The sequence below is a fragment of the Heteronotia binoei genome, chromosome 3 (genome assembly GCF_032191835.1).
Source record: "Heteronotia binoei isolate CCM8104 ecotype False Entrance Well chromosome 3, APGP_CSIRO_Hbin_v1, whole genome shotgun sequence".
Lineage (NCBI taxonomy): Eukaryota > Metazoa > Chordata > Lepidosauria > Squamata > Gekkonidae > Heteronotia > Heteronotia binoei.
Genome location: NC_083225.1, coordinates 98,499,979 through 98,524,582, shown reverse-complemented (window position 1 = coordinate 98,524,582; position 24,604 = coordinate 98,499,979). Strand labels below are relative to the sequence as shown.

At 39.6% G+C, this 24,604-nt stretch overlaps 1 protein-coding gene across 1 annotated transcript in view; it reads right to left on the bottom strand.

Moving 5' to 3' along the window:
- Positions 1 to 202: 202 nt before the first annotated feature.
- The window catches only part of HLCS (holocarboxylase synthetase), a 303,409-nt gene continuing 279,007 nt past the window's right edge, over positions 203 to 24,604 (bottom strand). Inside the window, exons 9-11 of the mRNA XM_060234279.1 lie at positions 5,371 to 5,485; positions 2,170 to 2,383; positions 203 to 762 (exon numbers count right to left, since the gene is read on the bottom strand). Of these exons, the coding sequence (XP_060090262.1) occupies positions 591 to 762; positions 2,170 to 2,383; positions 5,371 to 5,485 (501 nt within the window). The 3' untranslated portion in view covers positions 203 to 590. The remainder of the gene's footprint in view (positions 763 to 2,169; positions 2,384 to 5,370; positions 5,486 to 24,604) is intronic.

The following is a 24,604-nucleotide window of genomic DNA, read 5'->3' as shown; positions in this document are numbered from 1 at the left end:
TCAAAACAGTATTGTTTTCTAAAGATTTTGAGCATGCAAGAGCACAAGACTTGTAGAAGCTTTGGGTCTGTTCCATCATAGCATGTGCAGAGCCTTTTTAATAAAACACAAAAACCCCTTTCAATCAGTTGTTTCACAAGGACAGGACTAAATATAAATAACCATGTGGCATGCCTTAAAATGAATTAAAATGTAAATAAGCTTTGTTTTGCATACATCTTATATATTTATTTATCCACAATAAAAACTATACCTCATTGAGGCATTGCTAAGCAAAGCTATCATTTCAGTTCTATAAATATTCAGTTGCAAAATATATTATACCTATGTATGCATACAAACAAAAGTAATAGAAGTATTAAAGTTCTGTAAATGGAAGTGTAAAAATCTGCACAGTAACAAAGTAACAAAATTTCCTGTTGCAAAGTTCAGCTAATGATGCAAAAATAAATTTTTGCTTGGTACACTATGTTTCTTTGCTTCAACTTTAGCTAATTTCAGTTTGATACACTATCTCCAGTGTAGCTCAAGCCCTAACTATGAAGCATAAAACAGTTTTGTTAGAGACCTGCTGTTGCCATCTCCAAAAATTACTGATGTTTTGGGATTATAAGATTTCTCAACATATCAAAAGAATTGCCATCTGGGTGAACAGTCACCACATCTTTGCCTTCCTCTTGAACCTGAAGGAATCCAGAATCATCTATTCCAACAATCCAGGCTAGTGGTCCAGCATCATTTTTCAAACGGACTTGCTTACCACTGCAAATGAAAGCCAAGAATTACTCAATAACATGAGCACTATGAAGTCCCTAGTTATAGTAGTTGTAATCTACTCTTCTTTTTTAACTTGATATCTGATTATCTAGATTTACAGCCAAGCAACCACATTTTAAACATTTCACCATGGAACAATCATCCACACACTATTTTTGCATATAACATAAGTAAGGGCAAGCCACTACCCCAAGAATCTTACACATCTGATCAGATAATTCCTTTGATATCTTCAATGAAACTCAGGTCGTAGTAGGCTTCCCAACCCTCCCGCCCTGGCGGGGGACCCCAGGATTTCCACCCTCTTCCCCCACTCCCCAAAAAAACAGAAGCGGGGGGAGGGGGGAAACGGCACCAGGGAGCATGGCGAGCCGCCCCATCCCGGAGTGGGCGAGGCCGCCGCGCCGCTGCCCCCCCTCCCCGCCCACTGCAGCTGCTCCTCCAAGATGGGCCCAAGCTGAGCCCATCTCGGAGGAGCAGCCAAGAGGTGGCAGCAGCGCAGGCAAAACCAGAGAAGGGAAGGGCGGAGGCAGGCCAGGAGCATGGCGAGCCGCAAATCCAGGCCCTTCTAGGACCCGAACTCGTGGCTCGCCATGCCCCCGGCCCGCCTCCACCCCCCCTCCGATTCCACCCCAGAGGCGGAGCGGGCGAGGCTGCCGCACTGCTGCTGCCCCCCCGCCCCACCGCAGCTGCTCCTCCGAGATGGGCTCAGCCTGAGCCCATCTCGGAGGAGCAGCCACGGTGAGTGGAGAAGAGGCGGCAGCTGCGCAGCGCGTCGCCCACTCCAAGACGGGGCGGCTTGCCACGCTCCCCGGTGCCGTTTCCCCCCCTCCCCCCTAGCTCCACCCCAGTGTCTCCTGGCTCCACCCCCAAAGTCCCCAGATATTTCTGGGACTGGACTTGGCAACCCTAGGTCGTAGTATTTTTAAAAACCTTAATCGGGGTAGAATTCTAGCAGGAACTCCTTTGCATATCAGGACACACACCCCTGATGTAGCCAATCCTCCAAGAGCTTACAAAAAAGAGCCTTGTAAGCTCTTGGAGGATTGGCTATATCAAGGGTGTGTGGCCTAATATGCAAAGGAGTTCCTGCTAGAATTCCACCCCTGATCTTAATAGTAGGTTGATATTTAGCTTTAAGAAACAATTCAAAAGCAAAGATTGTGATGGATTTTAATGCATGCATACTAAACTGCAAGATTATATTAAACATGCCTAGGCATGAACAAATACTATTGATAAATACTGAAAATTTGCTTATTGCATTTAAAAGCCTGCAAAATCAGTATAACTTCAAGATACTGATGTCCCATCCTTCAGTGGTAGATTGATCTAAGTTTCTACAAAGCAATTCAGAACAGTTTAAAATATTAAACAGACATATTTACCAACCTGTGTACCCAGTATTTATAGTACAGGGGAAGAACCCCATTAGGTCCTTTCTCTTGAAAGGTGTTGATCAGTTTTTCCAGAACTGTTACACTTCTTGCAATCAGGCAGTCGGCACTTAAGGGTTTTAATTGTGTATTCTTTGTTTTATTGTGCTCCATAATGAGATCATTTATGCAAATAGTAGGATTGCTGTTATTCACATTAAATCCACAACCTGAGAAAGAAATACTAGTCAAAGGAAGAACATGAAATACTCCAGATATCTGCAAAAATTTCTTCTTTCTTATCACCAGGCAAACCTGTTTATCTACATAGCTGTGAAAATACAGGTTTCCAGAAAATATTTGGGTTTTGGCACAATGAAAAGATGACAGAATCTTGTATATTAAAATCGATCTACTCTGCTAAAGACAAGTCTGCTTTGTTCACATTTATGACAGCACTTGCTCTTTTTTCTATAAAAAGCCAATTCAAATAGTTCAGAGACAGTCAACATCCAGATATGCATCTTCTGAACAAGCTTGTGTGACAACTCTTCTCACTCCCAGAGTGCCTACCACCCTTCATGCCCTCTTTTCCACAGGTTCAGGATTACAGATAGGTCAGGCAGTCATATTTCACCACCCCTAATGCCTCTTTTAAAATGTATACAGACAGCCATGATAATTTCATATCTCAGGTCATCTTTCTCATGCACAGAGACACTGTCAGACAGGGTAAGCCGGTCTCCATAATAATCACCCCTCACACAGACACTGCACAGAGCTATTGGGGTTGGGACTCAAACATTTACATGCTGCCACCTTTTATTCATCTCTTTCTCTCTCTCTGTGCTCGTGAGTGTGTATGCAGGTGTGTCTTTACCTGAGACAACCAGTCCACAGGGTTAATCAAACAAGGAGCAAACTTTTATTTCTGGTTTGAACATAACATTGGAGTAGATCAGGCAGAGATTACAAAGTTTCTTTTCAATTGAATTTGAATTGAATGTTGTTCCAGCATTTGGAGTCTTTTGTTACAAATCAACAGTTTTCAGACAGCTTTAAATTTCTCATCACCACAGTTTCCCTCAGCCAGATTCATTCTCAATGGAATTAATAGCTGTTTTCCACCATCTCCCTTGCCAGCATTCCAATAGCTCTCATTCTTAGGGAGAGGTGGAACACCTAAGCTGTCTATTACAACTTCATTTAACACAAGGACATTTTTAAGCAGCACACTTACCTAAAGAAGTATTATGGGACAAAAAGTGCACCCACTGGAATTCATACAGAGTTGTGGCACATGAGTTTTACTTCAACACAGTAAAGCAGCATGTTTAATAAATACTACTTTATCGATGTCTAAAAACGGAAGCCTCTTTTCTAACTCACAGAAAGCAACTGGATTCACAGAAAAGCCCAAACAATTTCACCACCAAGTCATCTTTTAGATCTCTTGGGCTCTCTTGCCTAAGATTTTTTTTGAAGCTTCATTCTCACACTGCTGTCTAGAAACGAATAACATGTTTGGTAAAAAGTAACTGTTTGAATAAAACTCTCAGATCTGTCATGATCTTGGCTTTGAGAAAGGTACACACAAATCATGAATTATTTGTTTATATTTCATTCCTTTTCCAGTCATATAATATTCCTGCTCTCTAGGCAGATGATGGCAGATCCAGATTTGTCAAATGTACTCAATGTTCAACCCTCTACATTTAGAAGAAGCTTTTGTAATAATTTATCACTGAAATGCCTACAGGGAGGGAAGGTGGCATGGTACAGTCCAGTCCCACCAGATCTTGGCATTTAATCAGAGTTGATACTTGTATGGGAGATCACCATCAAGGAAAACTCTGCAGAGTAAGCCAATGCCAAATCATTTCTGATTCTCACCTGCCTTGAAAGCCCCTTGAAGGGGAAGCCATAAGTTGGCTGTCACTTAACAGCACTTGCATTAAAGGGCCTATTAAATATAGAATTAGTAAATTGGCAGTATTTACAAATTGGCTTGAGGATTAGTCACACCTTACTTAAAAAAGAGTAAAGTGATAATTCTAATCAATGATTATAAAAACACTCCCTGTTAGTACTACAAACAAGTTAACGGTGTTGTGTGAAAGTTCTTATAAAGATACACTGAAAGAAATGAAATATGTGAACAAAACAACAACAAACACATACATAAATGATCTTGAGAATGCACTAGTCACTGTAAAGAAGGGGAATCCACAATATCAATTAGCAAATTGTTACTAATATAAAAGTCAATATTCTCCTACACAAGAACTTCAATAGGAGAATCTAAAGAGCCAAATTAGAATTCATTAAGATGTTCAACACTAACCGTACCCCATAGAGCTGAACAGCAACATGGCATTTCTGACTTGCAATAAGTGTTAGCTATCTTAGCTAAACCTGGGACTCCTCATATTTTTACAGGTGTTAACTAGATTAGCAAAAGCAAAATAGGTTCTCTGTGTTTTTTTCCTCTCAAGCAGATTTAAATTTTAACCTGTACTGTCCTTGTTTACAGCTGAATCAACCAGTAGTTAGATATAGTAGTTAGAGTAATGGACTAGGAACTGGGAGACCAAGGTTCAAATCTCCATGCTGCCGTGGGAGCTTGCTGGGTGACATTGGGTCAGTTACTTTCTCTTTGCTTAACCTACACCACAAAAATCTTATTGTGAGGATAAAATAGAAAAAGGGGGAAAGATGTTGTAAGGCACTTTAGGTTCCCACTTAGCAGAGGGGAGGAAAGGCAGGATATAAATATCAAAATATACTTTTCCAGTACATCAGCAGGTAAGAATAGCACTCACTCATTGTGACCAAATTTATTATTCTTTTGATTGGAGTTTATTCTATCTTTGTACTGCAATGTAATGTCACGTACATATGACATGAGAAACAAGGCCTTCTCATATCTCACAACTGAATTCCTTCTAATCCTTTGGTCAGGGATTTACACTTGAAGGATTTACACTAGATCTCTCTTTGTAATAATTCCCCCTCACCTGCTTTCAAATGAATGTGCACATAGTAAACTTGGACTTGCAAAAGTTTGTGCTGAAATAAATTGTGTTAGTATTTAAGATACAATAGAGTCATGTTTATTTTTTCTGAAGCTGACTACTTACAAATATGACTACTACAAAATCCAAAATTGGCTTCAAACCAGAGAAAGGGGAAATATTTGACATAAATATGTTCTTACCAATAAGTATGTGGAATGTAGTTCCTGTTAGTGTGGAATTTATTAAAACTCCACCGAGCTTCATAAGATCACTGTAGTAGATATCATTCGGCCATTTTACTCGCAGGTCAATATCCTAGGGAAACAAATGCACCTGTTGGTAGTCATATAGCACTGCATTTAAAAAGTCTCCATCAGTGCAGGGCTCATTCTTTGCCCAATACTTTCAGTTTTCACATTATTTCTAATGATGTAGAACAGATATTAGTGAAAGTTTCACAGCTTCGTTGTCCTTCAAAGTTCTGTTTTTTTAAAAAAGAAACCAAGGGTAAATCTATGTAAGAAATGTATTGTTTAAGACAACTTTTGCCTCATTTTTCTAATAAATAAGTATACACAAAGCGGTTGATAAAATATAAAAATTACAATACTAAAAGTAACAAATGATAATTTGGATTTACATCACAAATAAGATGTTCTTAATATGTATAGGAATATGTAGATTGATGAGGAAATACTATAAGCAAATATAAAAAAGATTAAAGTCATTCTACTCTCTCACATAAAAAAACAAAGAGAATATTAAGCAGATCCAAAAGCACAGCTTTATATTAAAGGCACTAATGAAACTTTTGAACACTAGTCCAGCATAACTCAGGGCTAAAATGTATGTTAAATGCAAATAATATCATGAAAACCTGGTAGTGGTTTTTCTAGTTAGAGGGTATACAATTCTGCAAGTGAAAAACAGAAATAAATGTTTGTTGTTTCCCAGTGAGGGCCATGCCATCTGTGAAACAGCATTATGCACACAAAGTAGAACCGAGGAGATCAGAGTCAAAATTGCCACACAGTAAAATTCTGAAACTCACAAGGGTGTCCTTTGGCTAATCATGTACTCTTAAATCTAATCTAAGTTGAAGGATCATTGTAAGGATAAAATGGGGAGGGGAGGTAAACCATGTATACAACTTTTAGGTCCATGGAGAAACAGCAGGGCAAAAATGATGCAGAAATATTAACAAAAATAAATGGGCCTACACACAAGGAGAGTGGGATACAAATCTAATAAATGAAATCAAACAATAGCAGAGGCTCAAGAAAAGACACAGATTAAATTCGAATTACTGACACACAAAATGAGGCTATGATAACTCAACAAACGTTGGGTGAACTTGAGCTCTCAGAATTAAGATGGTTCTATAAATTTGAATATTTCATGAGTAATATCAGAAGCATTATTAATTTAGTAACAAACCATCAAAGTTAATAGATTACTCTGGAAGGAGAGAAACATTAATGGTTGCTTCAGTAGCAGTAAATAGCAATATATTTACTACAACAAAAGATGTCTTAGCTACATCTAAGTAGTATTATGAGGAGTTATATACTTCTGGAGAACCTAAAAATGTTGCAATTCATAAATTTCTTAACAATATTAAAATTAGTCATACAGATATTGAATTGCTGGAAGCTCCTTTTACTACTGAAGAAGTTGTTACTTTAGTACAGTCTTAAAACGAAAGACTCTGGTATTTATTACAGAATTGTATATATTTACAGATACAATTAAACATCCTTTAATCACAATAATTAATAAGATCACAAATCCACAAAAGAGCCCAACTTCTTGGGAAAAAGTCAAAGTAACCATGATACCCAAGCCAGAGAAGAATCATACTTAGATTTCTATAGACCAGGGGTGGCCAACGATAGCTCTCCAGATGTTTTTTGCCTACAACTCCCATAAGCTCCAACCATTGGCCATGCTGGCTGGGGCTGATAGGAATTGTAGGCAAAAAACATCTGGAGAGCTACCGTTGGCCACCCCTTCTATAGACCATTTTCTTTGCTTAATAACAGTCTTAATATCTGGTCTTCAATAGTTCCTAAAAAGGCTAAACAGAATCATATCTTCATTTATAGATTCTGATCAGCAAGATTTTCTTAAAAACAGGAGGATGAAACCTAATATTAAATGAATCTTTAAAGTAATTCATAAAGCTAATAATGTTGAAGAGGAAGTAATGTTGAAATCTATGTGGGCCTACCCTTGAGGCTGACCCAGAAGCTCCAATGGGTCCAGAATGTGGCAGCAAAAGTCCTGATGGGAAAGTCATGGACAGCATATATTCAACCTGTGCTGTGCCAGCCACACTGACTTCCAGTTGAAGCACTGAGTCAGATTCAAAATACGGAGTGGTCTGGGACTGGTGTATCTACAGGACTGCCTCCTCCACTATATCCCTGGAAGAGCGTGACACTCTGTGGGTAACAACTTATTGGTGATCCCCAGCCCTAAAGAGGTCTGGCTATCCTAGACAAGAGTCAGGACCTTTTCCCTCTTGGGTCTGACATGGTGGAATTCTTTGTCAGCTGACACCAGGGCCCTTCAGAATATTTTGCAATTTCGCAGAGCCTGTAGGGCAGAGATGTTCCACCAGGCTTTTAAGTAAGGACAGCAACAGTTGCCAAGCTGGCACCTTATTCTGCCATCCCTCTGGGCTACCCCTTCCCCACCATGATGGAACAGTAGAATTGAGAAGAACATCGGAGTGTCAATAAGATGTGATACTTTATTCAGAATGTTTTAATGTTTTTAAACCAATGTATTTTTATTGTTGTACATCTCCCAGAGCCCAGCTTCAGCCAGGATGGGGCAATTCATTAAATCTAATGAATAATAATAAATAATAACTTTCTAGATGCTGAAAAGGCTTTTGATAAAATAGGACATGATTACTTGTTTGAAGTTCTGGGCTGTTTCAATCTTAAGGAAAATTTAAACAATGGATATCATTAATACATGATTAACTATTGATCAGAATCTCTCTATAAATCTGAAATATTTACATTTATATTCCTTCTCTTTTGTGGCACAAGACAAGGATGTCCACTCTCTCCATTATTCTTTGTTCATGCTACTGAACTATTTGCAATTGCTATCTGGAGTAGCAAAATAATACATGGTATTACATTTTGGAAAAGTAGTCGAAAATCAGTTTGTATGCAAATTATAGAATTTTAACACTTAGACCAATAGATTCAGTTGGAAAAGTCATAAACTTAACACACTCATATGGTATAGCCTCTGGCTATAACATTAATTTTTAAAGTCTGAATGGAAATATGTCTGGGGATAGTGAGAGTAGTCTGGCACACATTTGCTCCACTCTGTGCAAAAATCACCCAGCTAGGTTTCCAGAGGTCTGGATTTATCTTGCTTTCAGATCTAACATAAAATACAGTCATGACAAACTGAAAAACAGCTACATTTTGGGTAGAATTTCTGGTATCAAGATGAAAATATTATCTAACATTTCTCTTTATAAATGAACTACTCAAAGTTGAAGTCAGTATCCCTTCATTTTAGGAAAAATCAATTGAGGATTTATTTGGTAAATAAAGCACAAGGAGTGGCAATAAAGATGCTTAACTGTCCTATAAAAAGAGATGTTGGAATTCCAAACATAAAAATGTACTACAGAGAGGTAAGACTAGCATAACTGAAAGAATGGTATCTTTGTGACAAAGATACACTTATTCTGGAGTCATATCATACTTATTTTATAATTTACAGTCAAAAGTTTTAATCATAATAATTGGAATAAAAATAAAGCCTTTTAAAAGTCCAGGGTTATGGTCTTCGACTTCAGTCCTGTTCAATAAACAGATAAAAGACACTTGGTATTTTTCTAGCTTTTCAAGTGGAAGGGATAGCCTGGTAGCAAGAGAAAAAATGGTAGAATGCAATGAACACAGCTTTCAACACTATGGGATTCCCCAAGACAAAAAAGGCACAGAGAGTGTCCGTCGGTAGAGGGAATTTTTATCCCACATCTGATGCACTTTTTGAAAGTTGTCTTTCCAACTTCCCCTTCCATACACCCTGGGGGGGGGGGGGGAGAGGGAAGGAGAGGTCGACAAGGTGAAAACAAAGTCTTTTTTTTAGAAGTGCAAGAAAAAGCGAAGATAAACTAACAATACCCAAAATGGATAGACAACAAAGAGAGGCCTGAGGTGAAAAGATCTGAAGAGATGCAATGAGGTAGGTGTGATCCGAGTGGCAGTTAAGAAGAAACAGTGAGTGTAGCGCCTTCCCCTTGCTCCAGGCATGCTCAGTGGATGCCTGCTCCCCAGAGCAAGAAGAAAAGCGTGCCAAAAACGCCTGAGGCTAATTAATCTATTCTCCGAGGTTGGGTTAGTGGCTGAGTGAAGAACTCATGTGTGGGACTGACAGCACAGAGACCACAATGATCTAACAAATTCTGACTTTTGATCAAATAATGTTGTTACAAGACGAGGCAATGCAACCGCTTTTTCCTATCACCACAAAACAATCATCACCTTTGCTTTCACCTTAGGTGTCAAAATTTTACTCATCAGAAATGTGACACACCAGGCACTGGTAGCATTTCAAAACAAGATATGGTTTATTTAAAACAGATTGGCAGGTAAGAAATGGGATCTGTACAGAGGTTTCTGGGATTTAGAATTTGTGGGCAGACAGAACAAAAAATGGAACACAGGCAGCTTCTTTCCTAAAATACAGTGTTGCTCTCAGATGGCTCAACACTCACAAAAATAATCTCACTGTTAAAGGCTTATATTTTTTATAATCACTCTAGATCTCTAGAACTTTCCCTCTTTCTAGTCACACAAGCTTGAGGGCATCTGCCTCATCCCTTGGGTAATAGACTCAGGTCTCTCACTTCTAGACCCTTTTTTTCCTCTGGCAACTAGTTATTCTCTTCTCAATAAGAGCAATAACTCTGGCCTTTGGCATCTTTGAGGGCCCTTCTCTGACATCTCAAAACCCTTAGCCAAGACCTACTCTGCCAGACTAACAGTCTTTCCCTTGGGATATTAAGCTAAATACAGGAACCTTTGTCCTTCTCAAGATGTGTTTCTTTTTTGGTACACAATGAGACTGCCCTTAATTTCTGGGATCAGTCTCCCACCAGAGTCTCCAGTATTGAGCTACACCACATTCACCCTGAAACGGACTCTGCTTTTGTGACACACTTTGACACACTTGAGAGTCTCACAAGAGCCACAGCTCTCTCCTGCAGACCCTCTTCAACTGAACTCTCTCCAACCGCTTCTCTGACCAAACTGCCGCAGTTTGACCATCAGAAACAGTTGCTCAATCAACAGTGGGTTCTGTAACCTGTCACTCACTGAGAATTCCATCATATGTACTGCCCTTACTCATGAATAGACTTGCAGTTCGTTACAAATGTAGAGAATGAAGAGGTTTAAACCACCATTATTTTAATCGCACTGCTACAGCACCACCCCCAAATCAGACTTTTCCCTGCAGCCACTGTGGCCGGATCTGCCTGTCCCACATTGGTCTTGTCAGCCACCAGCAAGCCTGCAGCAGACGTGGACTACTGCACCCTTCTTAAATCTTCGTTCACGAAGTCAAGCCGAGAGAGAGAGATTTTAATTTGATCTGATTGGGCACATTAGATATACTTTTGCATAGGTATCATGGTTTAAAGACTACCTTTGTGATTTAAAAACTAAACTCTGATAAAAAATGAGTTCTGATATTGCTAGCATTTATTCATTATTGTTAGCATTGGACACTCAAACCTCAAATTATACTAACAATGAGGAAAATGGGATTTGCATATTAACATCTGTATCAATTAATGTCAAAGGATATAGAATAATGTACTTTCTAAATCAGGGTCCTCACCCTTTTGATCCTGTAGGTACCTTTCTGACACAGGTATATGGGTACAACCAGAAAACAGCTGCTACAGGAGGTGGAGCCAACAACAGAACATCAGGCACAGAGGTCATGCATAACTTTAACAGTAACTCTTCAACATTCACAAGACATGTCATCTGAATGAATATATTGTTTAAAAATATTTTCTTGCATATATATAATCTTAGTTATGCAGTGAAGATCCTTGTGCTGTGGCGGCAGCTGCTGCTGAAGCAATGTATTTTTGCTTCTGCACAGCTAATCAGATCTTCAGTGGTCAACTAGAAGCTCTGTCAGCAAAAACCCTACCTGGCCTTGTCCACTTTCTAAAAACACTTGGTGGTCATCAGGAAAGGTGTCAGTGGTTACCATGGTGAAGATGCCTATGCTAAACTGACATCATTATATATGAAGAAAAATTTCTTAAAGGTATTATTCCAATAGAAACAGCAATCATATATAAAAATGTTCAGGATTGTTGGTGGAGATATGGGATGTTCAAAGCAGATCTAATGCACATCTTTTGAACCTTTTATTTTATTTTTTAAAAAAGATTTTACTGGAGATACAAAAAAAAAGTGAAAGAGGAAAAAGGCATTGTTAAGTATGTTTGGTTACAATTACATAGTATATGGGCAATTATAAAAATGTTATTTCGTAAATAATGCATGAATATGTAGGAAAAATACATGGCAATTAGTTTAACAAATACATGACAGCACAATGTATGAACATATTAACATAAGAGTATTTAATATATCCACAAACACACATATATAGAGGGACAGGGACAGGTTTTTTGGCACCCAAAGTGAGGGTCCCCGCACCCCCAACTTTGAGCCTCACTCCCCATGTCCTTCCTCCCCACCACGCACTCGGGTGGGGGGGCTGGATGAAGGCAGACTAGTGCGCTGGCTGGCCCCCAAGGCCCCTCTCCTGCTTGGGGCAGGCAGGTGTATTTGTGCCATGGTGACAGATGATGACCTTCTTGAGTGGGACAAGCACACCCACTGTCACCCTGCTGCCATTGCTCAGCCCCTTCCCCACTCCTGGTAGGCTGCCAGGCTGGATGGTAAGGTGGAGGTGGGAAGGTGGATGGTGGTGGGGGAGAGTGTGGTGGCAGCAGGGGGCCTGAGCCAAGGGTGCCCCTGTCCACCCCTGCCCTCCTGTGGCACACTGGGAGGGGAAGTGCGCCCACTGAGCATACCCGCAGCACTCCTGGTAGGCCACCAGATTGGATGGTGAGATGAAGGACAGCGGCGGCGAGGCAAACAGCGGAGAGGGCAAGAGCAGCACCAGGGGCCCACTTCGCTGTGACTTGCTGGGCCTGGTGTCTGCCTGGTCTGCCATCCTGTGGAGGAGCTTCCCAGATGAGCCAGGGCTGGGGCTGCCACTGGAGTGGAGCCGGGCTAGGGGATGGTGGAAAGAGCCACACGGGGAGGAAGAAGGGGTGCCCATGCCCGTGGCCAGATGGCATCCTAGGCAGCAGCTTATCTGGCCTACTCGGTAGTGCCGGCCCTGCATATATTTAGAGCTCGGGATAACCACTTTTTAGAACTTCTATCTATAATATTCTCATGCTTTATTCTACTTTACAGTGTAATATAAATAACCTCAGAAGAATCATGATAAAGTTATCATGCTAAAATTTGTTATAATAAAGAAAATCACACAACTCATGCACATATTTTGTTTGGTTGAGTCTATCATATAATATAATCATATACCAACCATTCAGATAGCTAACTACAAGACTTGGTTATAATAAACATAAAACACTCTCTGGTTGTTTTGAATTCAGACCTTTTGGTCTTTGGTTGATAAAATTTGCCAATTTTGCCATAACTGCATATTCTTGCATCTTGTCAATCCAGTTTCCCAAAGGTGGGCAGCTTTCAGTTCTCTATGTAGCTGCAAGTATTACTCTTATTGCAGTTAGCATATATCTGAGTAAGTCATTCATTATTTTGCTTTTGGATATATTTTAAAATTTAACCTTTCTAGCAAATACTAGGAAAGTTTTTTCTTAAATACATATCTTCCTCAGATATAGAACTAGCTTTAAATATGGTTAAAGGTAAAAAGGTAAAGGTCGACCCCTGTGCAAGCACCAGTTGTTTTCGACTCTGGGGTGACTTTGCATCACAATGTTTTCACAGCAGACTTTTTATGGGGTGGTTTGCCATTGCCCTCCCCAGTCATCTATACTTGCCCCCCAGCAAGCTGGGTACACATTTTACAGACCTTGGAAGGATAGAAGGCTGAGCCAACCTTGAACTGGCTACCTGAACCCAGCTTCCACCAGGATCAAACTCAGGATGTGAGCAGAGAGTTTGGACTGCAGTACTGCAGCTTTACCGCTGTAGCAAAAAAAAATGGCTATGGCTGCTAACTGAAAAAGAATAAACTTCTATCTAATACTGATTTGTTTAATCGTTAATAGCAGACTTCATTGATGACAACATTTACATATTATCAGAGAAGCATACAAAACAACTGGCAACATTCAGATACATTTATTTATTTATTTTATTCCACTTATATCCCACCCTCCCCGCCAAGGCCCCCACCATTTGACAGTGGATGTGGTCAAACATGAGATGGCAAGACAGAACACTGACTTTTTGGGAATCAGTGAACTAAAGTGGACAAGAATGGGTGAATTTAACTCCAAGGAGCACTATATATACTACTGTGGGCAAGTCCCGTAGAAGAAATGGTGTGGCCTTTATAGTCAGCAGGAGAGTGAGGAAGGCAGTAATGGGATACAATCTCAAAAATGACAGAATGATTTCCATCCAAATACAAGACAAACCATTCAACATCACAGTAATCCAAGTCTATGCCCCAACCACTGATACAGAAAAGGCTGAAGTGGACCAGTTCTATGAAGACCTACAACACCTTCTAGAACTAACACCAAAAAAAGATGTCCTTATCATCATAGGGGACTAGAATGCTAAAGTAGTCAGTCAAAAGGTAACTGGAATAATGGACAAGTTTGGCCTTGGAGAACAAAATGAAGCCAGGCAAAGACTAACAGAGTTTTGTCAAGAGAACAAGCTGGTCATAGCAAACACTCTCTTCCAACAACCTGAGAGGTGACTATAAACATGAACATTACCAGATGGGGAACACCGAAATCAGATTGATTATACACTTTGCAGCCAAAGATGGAGAAGCTCTATACAGTCAGTAAAAACAAGTCCAGGAGCTGATTGTGGCTCAGATGATGAGCTACTCATTGTTACATTCAGGCTTAAACTGAAGAAAGTTGGTAAAACCTCTAGGCCATTCAAGTTTGACCTAGATCACATCCCTTATGTATATACAGTAGAGGTGAAGAACAGGTTTAAGGGATTAGATTTGACAGACAGAGCGCCTTAAGAACTATGGACGGAGGTTTGTGACATTGTACAGGAGGCAGCAATCAACGTCATCCCAAAGAAAAAGAAATGCAAGAAAGCGAAGTGGCTGTCTGATGAGGCTTTACAAACAGCTGAGGAAAGAAGGAAAGCAAAACGGCAAAGGTAAAAATGTTAGATTTACCCAACTGAATGCAGATTTCCAAAGAACAGCAAGGAGAGATAAAGAGGCCTTCCAAAATGAGCAATGCAAAGTAATAGAGAAAAACAATAGAATGGGAAGGACTAGAGATCTATTCAAGAAAATTGGAGAAATCAAGGGAACGTTTCATGCAAAGTTGGCCATGATAAAGGACAAAAATGGTAGGAACCTAACAGAAGCAGAAGATATTAGGAAGTGGTGGCAAAAATACACAGAAGAACTATACAAGAAGGATCTCAATGTCCTTGACAATCATGATGGTGTGATTGCTGAACTTGATCCAGACATCCTAAAGTGCAAAGTCAAATGGGCCGTAGAAAGCATTACTTCTTTTTTAAACAATTTTTAAATTACGTTTAAAATTACATTTAAAAATCAAACAGAAAACTGATGGAAACATAGATACATTCCTATATGTCTGACCTTCAAAGTCTGACCTTCATTGCATGTTACATAAAACTAAAAGATGTTTAACAATTGGTTGCATAATATACATAAACAACAGGACTATCAAAAATAAATTAACTTTCTATAATATTGATTCTGTGCAATGATGTCATTTTCAGAAAGAAAAGTAAGTAATGAGTAGCAGACACTACATGTCTTTCATATTGCTTGTAAGATATATCGTATGAATTATAAACTATTTTGCATAATATGAACGTTTCCCAGGCTTCTAATGTGGGTGCATGTTTCTCTACCCAGTGTGAGGCTATGACTAGCCGTGCTGTGGCTATCAAAATATGAATTAATTCTGTATTGGAACTTAACCTTTCGTCTTGCCAATTATGAAGTTTAAAAAAATCAGGTTCCAGTGCTAAGGTTATATGGGTAATTTTGCTTATTTGTCTATTTACCTGTTGCTAAAAAGCACAAATATATCTGCATCGTCACCAACAATGGATAAAATCTGCTTTTTCACCACAAGACTTTGCAGAGAGGATCAATGGTGGGATCAATTTTGTTTAGTTTGGATGGAGACCAATACCAGCGTAGTAACGTTTTATGAAACTGAAATTTGATATTTGTAATATTTGATTTGTTCCCATAAGAGTTCTAAATATGTTCCTAGTGATGCTTGTCTAGATTTTTTTGGCAGTCTTTATTCCATTGTTCCTGATATTGGTAAGTATGGCCTTCCATTTGAGAAATTAAGAATTTATATATTTTTGACAGAAGGCCTTTTGTATTGCTTTTGAGAGCTTTTATAAGATTTTCATAACTAGTTTGAACACAGGAAAATACTTTTTGATTTGTAAGTATTGAAGCCAATTAATCTTATGTCCCAATTTCTTTTCTAATAAGTTTTTGTCTATGAATTTGTTATTGTGTCTTAAATCGAGTAACCAATAGCAACCTTTCTGTCTCCAACTTAGATATGCTGCATTCTGATGACTTGGGAAATACCATTGTTGGTTTATAATTGAGGAATATCTGGAGATATCTGGAACAAATTTAGAGCGTTTTTGTCGCCAAAAGGTAAGTAATGGATGCAAGAAGAGATTTTGGGAAAACTTGGTCTTTGGTAAGAGATGAAAGTTCCATATAACATCTGACAGGTGAAACGAAGCTTCAAGTATGAAGCTTCTATGGAATTCCAGTCGGTATGATTTTGATCTAGTATTACTTTAGTAATTTGAGACAAAAATGTCCACAAATCTGGATAGTCCATGCCACCTGAGGAGGGTTGAATAAGTGTCTTATGTCTAATCCTTGGTCTGCCATATATCCACAAAAATTTATTTAAGTCAGATTGCCATTTACCAGTTGTAGATTTAGTTAAACGTATGGGAAGAGAACAAAATAAAAATAGGTATTTCAGCAATATAAAAATTTTTATCAAATAAAATCTGTTAGGCCAAGATCATTTTTAAGCGTCCCATATTTTTAGTTGTGATAAAATTGATTTGTTTACTGAGTCATAATTAAATTGTTTTAATTTAGAGATATATCGGGGAATGAGAATACCTAATAGTATCCAAGTTATTTTAGTCCAGTTTTTGTGCCCTAATTGATTGATCTCTTTGGTTATATTATCACTTAAATTTATTGGAAATAATTCTGATTTATTTTTATTAAAGGTGATGCCTGAAATAGAGGTGAATGTAATTAATAATTCTTGTAGAGTTGGTAAAGATTGTATTGGAGAGGAAAGAAAAACAGTCAAATCATCAGCATAAATTGCAAGTTTGTGTTGAGTATCTCCTATGTCTATACCTTTGATTTATTTTTTCTGATGGCTTCCAAAAGGGGTTCAAACGCCAACAAGAACAGGAGGGGGGACATAGGACAGCCTCGCCTTGTACCTTTATTTATTGGGATGACTGGGGAAGAATATCCATTAACAAAAAGATGTGCTTTTGGAGTATTATAAATAGCATTTATTGCATTTTTGAAATGAGGTCCAAAATTCATAAGATCAATAACTGTTTTCAGGTATGTGAATTCTACCCTGTAGAAAGCATTACTAACAACAAAGCTAGCGGAGATGACGGTATCACAGCTGAGCTATTCAGAGTCCTAAAAGAGGATGCTGTTAAAGTGCTGCACACAATATGCCGGCAAATTTGGAAAACACAGCAGAGGCCAAAGGATTGGAAAAGATCAGTTTATATTCCAATCCCAAAGAAGGGTAATGCCAAAGAATGTTCAAACTATCACACCATTGCACTCATTTCACATGCCAGCAAAGTCCTACAAGCTAGGCTTCAGCAGTATGTCGATCGGGAACTACCAGAAGTTCAAGCTGGGTTTCAGAGAGATAGAGGAACTAGAGATCAAATTGCCAACATTCAATTGATTATGGAGAAAGCACAGGAGTACCAGAAAAACGTCTATTTCTGTTTCATTGACTACGCTAAAACCTTTGATTGCGTGGATCACAACAAACTGTGGCAAATCCTTAAAGAGATGGGAGTACCAGCCCACCTCACCTGTCTCCTGAGAAACCTGTATAAGGGTCAAGAAGCAACAGTCAGAATGGGATATGGAACAACTGATTGGTTTAGAGTAGGAAAAAGAGTATGACAAGGATAAATATTATTACCCTGCTTATACCCTGCTTAATTTATATGCAGAGTACATCATGCAAAAAGCCGGCCTGAATGAAGCACAAGCCAGAATTAAGATTGCCAGAAAAAAACCCAAGAACCTCAGATATGCAGACGATACCACTCTAATGGCAGAAAGTGAAGAGGACCTAAAAAGCCTCTTGATGAGGGTGAAAGAGGAGAGCGAAAAAGTTGGTTTGAAACTCAACATCAAAAAAACTAAGATCATGGCATCCAGCCCTATCACTCCTTGGCAAATAGAAGGGGAAGACATGAAAGTAGTGACAGACTTCACATTCTTGGGATCCAAGTTCACTGTAGATGGTGACTGCAGTCATGAAATTAAAAGACTCCTGCTCCTTGGGAGGAAAGCTATGGCAAACCTAGACAGCATAATAAAAAAGGAGACATCACAGTGGTGACAAAAGTCCGAATAGTCAGAGCAATGGTATTCCCAGTAGTAATGTATGGCTATGAGAGTTGGACCATAAGGAAGGGCTGAGCACCGAAGAACAGATGCTTTTGAACTGTGGTGCTGAAGAAGGTTCTTGAGAGTCCCTTGGACAGCAAAGAGATCAAATCAGTCAATCCTAATGGAAATCAACCCTGGATGCTCCTTGTGTAGAATATAAATTCAGATTTGCACTTGAGCATGGACAGAGTGACGGATAAATTTCCATTAATCATGATTATAGAATTCATTTGCACTAACCTGCCTTGCACTACTGTTACCTTAAAAACTATTACCTTTAAAGTATTAAATTTGCGGAACTTGCCTTAAAGTGTATAGTACCTTATCCTATGCATTCTAGGCCCAAAGTCTGAGAAACAAAGAACAAAAGGCCTCTATAAGAAGTCTTTGCTAAGCATACTAGATTTCTGCTGGGTGGCAAAACCGCGTACTGACTGTATGGTGACTTGCCTACCTGGTGCGAGGGTAGCAGACATTACACGTGTAGTAGATAGGCTGATAGACAGTGCTGGGGAGGAGCCAGTGGTCATGGTGCATGTTGGCACCAATGATGTGGGGAAATGCAGTCGTGAGGTCCTGGAGGAAAAATTTAGGCTGCTAGGCGGGAGACTTAAGGCAAGGACCTCCAAGGTAGCCTTCTCAGAAGTGCTACCTGTTCCAAGTGCAGGGCTGGAGAGACAAGCACAAATTAGAAATCTGTGTGTGGATGAAACAATGGTGTAAGGAGGAAGGGTTTAAGTTTGTTAGGCACTGGGATGCTTTCTGGAACATGCAAGAGCTGTACAAGAGAGACGGTCTCCACTTGTCCCCATATGGAACCAGGCTGCTGGCGCTTAAAATCAAAAAGGTGACAGAGCAGTTTTTAAACTAAATCTTGGGGGAAAGCCAACAGGAGATGAAATGTCTCTGGTTTGGGAGGACTCATCTCAAAGAGATGAAGGGTTAGCTGTTACTTTTCTACCGGGTAATGGATCAGAGTTGTCCACTGAAATGATGACAAACAGAATGGACTGCCTGCCAGAGTCTTGAGGCGGCAGGAGGAAGGTGGCGGGCCTAGCTTGCCTGGGAAATTATAGATGTTTGTATACAAATGCTAGAAATGTTCGAAGTAAAATTGGTGAGTTGGAATGTTTAGTGTTGGGAGAAAACATAGACATTGTGGGAATTTCAGAAACTTGGTGGAATGAGGAGAATCAGTGGAACACGGTGATTCCTGGATATAAGTTATATCGGAAGGGTAGGGAGGGAAGGGTTAGAGGTGGGGTGGCTCTGTATGTCAGAGAGGGCATATGGTCCAGTAAGACTGAGGTCAGAGAATTAGATTCCCTTCTAGAAATGCTTTGGGTTGAAATAGAGGGCCCAAAAGGAAATTTAACTATGGAAGTTTGTTATCGCCCACCTGATCAAAAGATAGAGGACGACTATAATATGATGGAAGGCTTAAAGATAGGGGCTAGATGCAAAAACTGTGTTGTCATAGGTGATCTACCTTTGGGTCAATATGTGTTCTGGTCAAGAGAAAGAGACTGAGTTTCTAGATGCTCTCAATGACTGTGCTATGGAGCAGATGGTCTCTGAACCTAGCAAGGGTGGGGCAATCCTGGATTTGGTCATCAGTAATGCCCAAAACTTGGTGAGAGATCTAAAAGTGATCGCACCGCTTGGGAGCAGTGACCATAACGTTATTGATTTCACCGTTTGTATAAATAGAGAGTTGCCCCAAAAGACCAGCACAACCACGTTTAACTTAAAAAGGGGTAAATTCTCTGAGATGAGGAGGCATGTGAAGAGGAAACTGAAAGGAAAGGTAAATACAGTCAAATCCCTTGGGGAAGCTTGGAGGCTATGTAAAACTACAATCCTAGAAGCTCAGATAAAATATATACTACAAGTTAGGAAAAGCGCAAATAGGTATAAGAGAAGGCCTGCATGGTTAACAAACAAAGTAATGGAAGCTGTAAAAGGTAAAAAGGACTCCTTTAAGCGGTGGAAAGCTAGTCCAAGTGAGATTAATAAAAGGGAACACAGGCTGTGGCAAATCAAATGCAAGACTGTGATCAGGCAGGCAAAAAGGGACTATGAGGAGCATATTGCAAAAAAACATTTCTTCAAATATATTAGAAGCAGGAAACCAGCCAGGGAGGAAGTGGGGCCCTTGGATGACCAAGGGATCAAAGGATTACTGAAGGAGGATAGGGAGATGGCTGAGAAGCTAAATGAATTTTTTGCCTCCGTTTTCACTGTGGAAGACAAGAAATGTTTGCCTGCTCCAGAACTGCTAATTTTGGAAGGAGTGTTGAAAGACCTGAGTCAGATTGAGGTGACAAGAGAGGAGGTCCTACAACTGATTGATGAATTAAAAACTAATAAGTCACCAGGTCCGGATGGCATACATCCAAGAGTTCTGAAAGAACTCAAAGTTGAACTTGTGGATCTTCTGACAAAAATATGTAATCTTTCATTGACATCTGCCTCCGTTCCTGAGGACTGGAAGGTAGCAAATGTCACCCCGATCTTTAAAAAGGGTTCCAGAGGGATCAAATCTGAGATCAGAGGGGGGAGTGGCTTTGGCCAATATCCAGTCAGGAGCCTTTGCCTAACGCTCTCCCAGCTGGCTCCAAAGTTATATCTTTTTTTACCTCTTTAAACTATATTTTTGAACTTTTGAAAGATGCATCCGAAAGGGGTGAAAAAGATCAAGCAGAAGGAAAAAAGCTTTCAGCCTTTAACTAATTTCTTGGAACTGCCTTCCACCTCCCATGCAAGGTTGGAGAGATATGAGGAACCAGCTACAGAAAGTCCTCTCACGGTGAATTTATTGTCTCAGGCAATGTCTAAGTTAAGACAAGAAATACGAGAGGACATAACTTCTATGCTTCAACCAATGTGTCAGCGTCTGGATGAATTAGAGAATTCTTGTAAACAAGCAACCCAGACAGCACAAGAAGCATTAAAAAAAGCTCAAGAGACAACATCAGATGCATGGACGAGGGAACGGGTTTTAACAGTGGACTTTCGTAGCCAGGAGCTGTGCCTAAAATGTAAAAGTTTTAAATCTGATGTGGAAACTGAAATGGACTTATATATATATATATTCATGGCAAATTGGCTTGCTGAAGTAACCCACTTGGAGGTCGAAGTTCTTCCACTCATTCAAAAAGCATATCGTGTTGGCAAGGTATGTGAAGACAATTTGTCTTATACCAGAGATATTGCAGTGCAGTTTAAGGATTATCGAATGAGGCAAAGAGTCTTTGCAGAGGCTAGGGAGAGAGGAGGCTTGGACTACCAGGGGTTAAAGATTCAGGACTTTCCGGATCTCCCTCCTGAATTTTTAAGAATCAGAAGAGACCTTAAGGACACAACTGCCAAATTGCAGGACTTAAAAATTAAATATAAATGGCTACAATCAGGCAAACTATGTGTCCAAAAAGGCTCCACTTCGTTTACAGCATATGACGCAGCCTCGGGTGAGATACTACTATCCAAGTTAACTCCCTCCTCTCCTACATCAAGAGTTAATAAGAGAAAGGAATGCTCTCCTCTCGTCCCTTCAAGGACAACCCGTGCATGTACTGAGGTAGTTCATGTCAATCTGGAAGAAAATATGGACTCTATTTAAAAGAAATTGAAGCAACAAGAAAAGTGAAAAGCTGAAGAAACTTATAATTTATATTTATTGATTTGTCTTTCAGAATTACGGGCTGGGTGGGGACAGCTGGTGAGAGCACCTGGGTAATATCCCTCCTTGTTTAATTCAGTCCAGGTGAAGAAGAAAGAATTTCTTCTTGACCTTAAATTTTAAGGTGTCCAGGGACTGAGATATATAGTTAGAATTTATTCTTTATGGATTTTTTTTGAGAGTAGAAGGAATAATCAAGATATAGAAGAAGAAGGAAAATAAGAAGTTATATTGAATGCTTGTGGTACTAAGTTTTAAAAATCTGTTAGGGAAATTAGCATTGTTAAGCTTAATTATTCCTCTGCTATAAAAATAGAAAATATAAATAGACATATATATATACACACACACACACACACACACATATAATAAGTGGTGTAGAATGGTAACACATGCGATATCTTTAAGTTGTGTTTTTTTTTTATTTGTTATTATGGTACACCTACCTGTTGGAACAGGTAGTAATTGGAATGAGTCTATAATAAAATTTGAGTTGTGAAAAAGGGTTCCAGAGGAGATCCGGGAAATTACAGGCCAGTCAGTCTGACTTCAATACCAGGAAAGTTGGTAGAAAGCATTATCAAGGACAGAATGAGTAGGCACATTGATGAGCACAAGTTATTGAGGAACACTTAGCATGGCTTCTGTAAGGGAAGATCTTGCCTCACTAACCTGTTACAGTTCTTTGAGGGGGTGAACAAACATATGGACAAAGGGGACCCAATAGATGTTGTTTACCTTGACTTTCAGAAAGCTTTTGATAATGTTCCTCATCAAAGGCTCCTTAGTAAGCTCAAGAGTCATGAAGTAAAAGGACAGGTCCTCTTGTGGATCAAAAACTGGTTAATTAATAGGAAGCAGAAAGTGAGTATAAATGGGCAGTCTTTGCAGTGGAAGACGGTAAGCAGTGGGGTGCTGCAGGGCTCAGTACTGGGTCCCATGCTCTTTAACTTGTTCATTAATGATTTGGAGTTGCGAGTAAGCAGTGAAGTGGCCAAGTTTGCAGATGACACTAAATTGTTCAGGGTAGTGAGAACCAGAGAGGATTGTGAGGCACTCCAAAGGGATAACTTGAGTGGGCGTCAACGTGGCAGATGAGGTTCAATGTGGCCAAGTGCAAAGTAATGCACATTGGGGCCAAGAATCCCAGCTAGAAGTTGATGGGGTGTGAACTGGCAGAGACTGACCAAGAAAGAGATCTTGGGGCCGTGGTAGATAACTCACTGAAAATGTCAAGACAGTGTGCAATTGCAATAAAAAAGGCCCACGCCATGCTGGGAATTATTAGGAAGCGAATTGAAAACAAATCAGCCAGTATCATAATGCTCCTGTATAAATCGATGGTGCAGTCTCATTTGGAATACTGTGTGCAATTCTGGTCACAGCACCTCAAAAAGGATATTATAGCATTGGAAAAAGTCCAGAAAAGGGCAACTAGAATGATTAAAGGTTTGGAACACTTTCCCTATGAAGAAAGGTTAAAACGCTTGGGGCTCTTTAGCTTGGAGAAACGTCGACTGCGGGGTGAAATGATAGAGGTTTACAAGATTATGCATGGGATGGAGAAGGCAGAGAAATAAGTACTTTTCTCCCTTCCTCACAATACAAGAACTCATGGGCATTCAATGAAATTGCTGAGCAGTCAGATTAGAACGGATAAAAGGAGGTACTTCTTCACCCAAAGGGTGATTAACATGTGGAATTCACTGCCACAGGAGGTGGTGGTTGCTACAAGCATAGCCAGCTTCAAGAGGGGATTGGATAAAAATATGGACGAGAGGTCCATCAGTGGCTATTAGCCACAGTGTGTGCGTCTCTGTGTGTGTGTGTGTGTATATATATATATATATATATTGGCCATTATGTGATACAGAGTGTTGGACTGGATGGGCCATTGGCCTGATCCAACATGGCTTCTCTTATGTTCTTATGTAGCCAATTTCATAAAGAGTATATTTAAGAGTATGTTTAAGACCATAAAGGATCATAAGGAGGGCCAACCCAAAATAAATTCTGCCACAAGTATCTTCTTTGAGAATCATTGTACTATTTTTAGTACCACTTTAAGGAAGAGATCATCCTACACCTCAAATGAGAATGTTGATATACTAAAGGAGACTGCTGATTTATGAGTACTTGCAGGAATGGTCCAGCTTTCATCTTGCCAGAGCTGCTGAGTCATCTCAACAGCTGGACTGGATGATGGAGGGGCAATGAGTTCAGGGTTCTTTCTCCCTCTCAAGATAAAAACAAGCAGAAGGAAAAGCTTTTTTTAAAAAAAATTGTGCGCATCTCATGGGAAGTTTGGATTTATTTGATTTTAATTGATTTGTTATGGTTTGTGGATCTTTGAAAACACTCTAATTTTCCTTGCTTGGCTAATTACGAGCATTAGAGGTCTTTTTTGCCTTCTCTGTATCAATAAAGAACTTTTTGCCTGATCTGCTGAAGTGGTGTGTTGACCAGTGAGCTGAAGATTCTAGCAAGTGATTTGCAGCCTGGAATCTTACCACCACTCAGAGGGTTAACAACTTTGAGAGTTTATACATATTGCTTAAATTACTATTCACTATGTATTTACAGCCAGTTTATTTCACTAAATTTTAAAATATAAGATAAATTAAATAATAAAAGTTTTATTAATAGTCAAACAAAAATAAAGAAACAACAACTGCAATCTGCTATACAACCAGGCACCTGCAAGGACTTATGGGGATATCCTCAGGAGAAATCTGGTGTCATGGGTGCTGGGGACCCTGCAG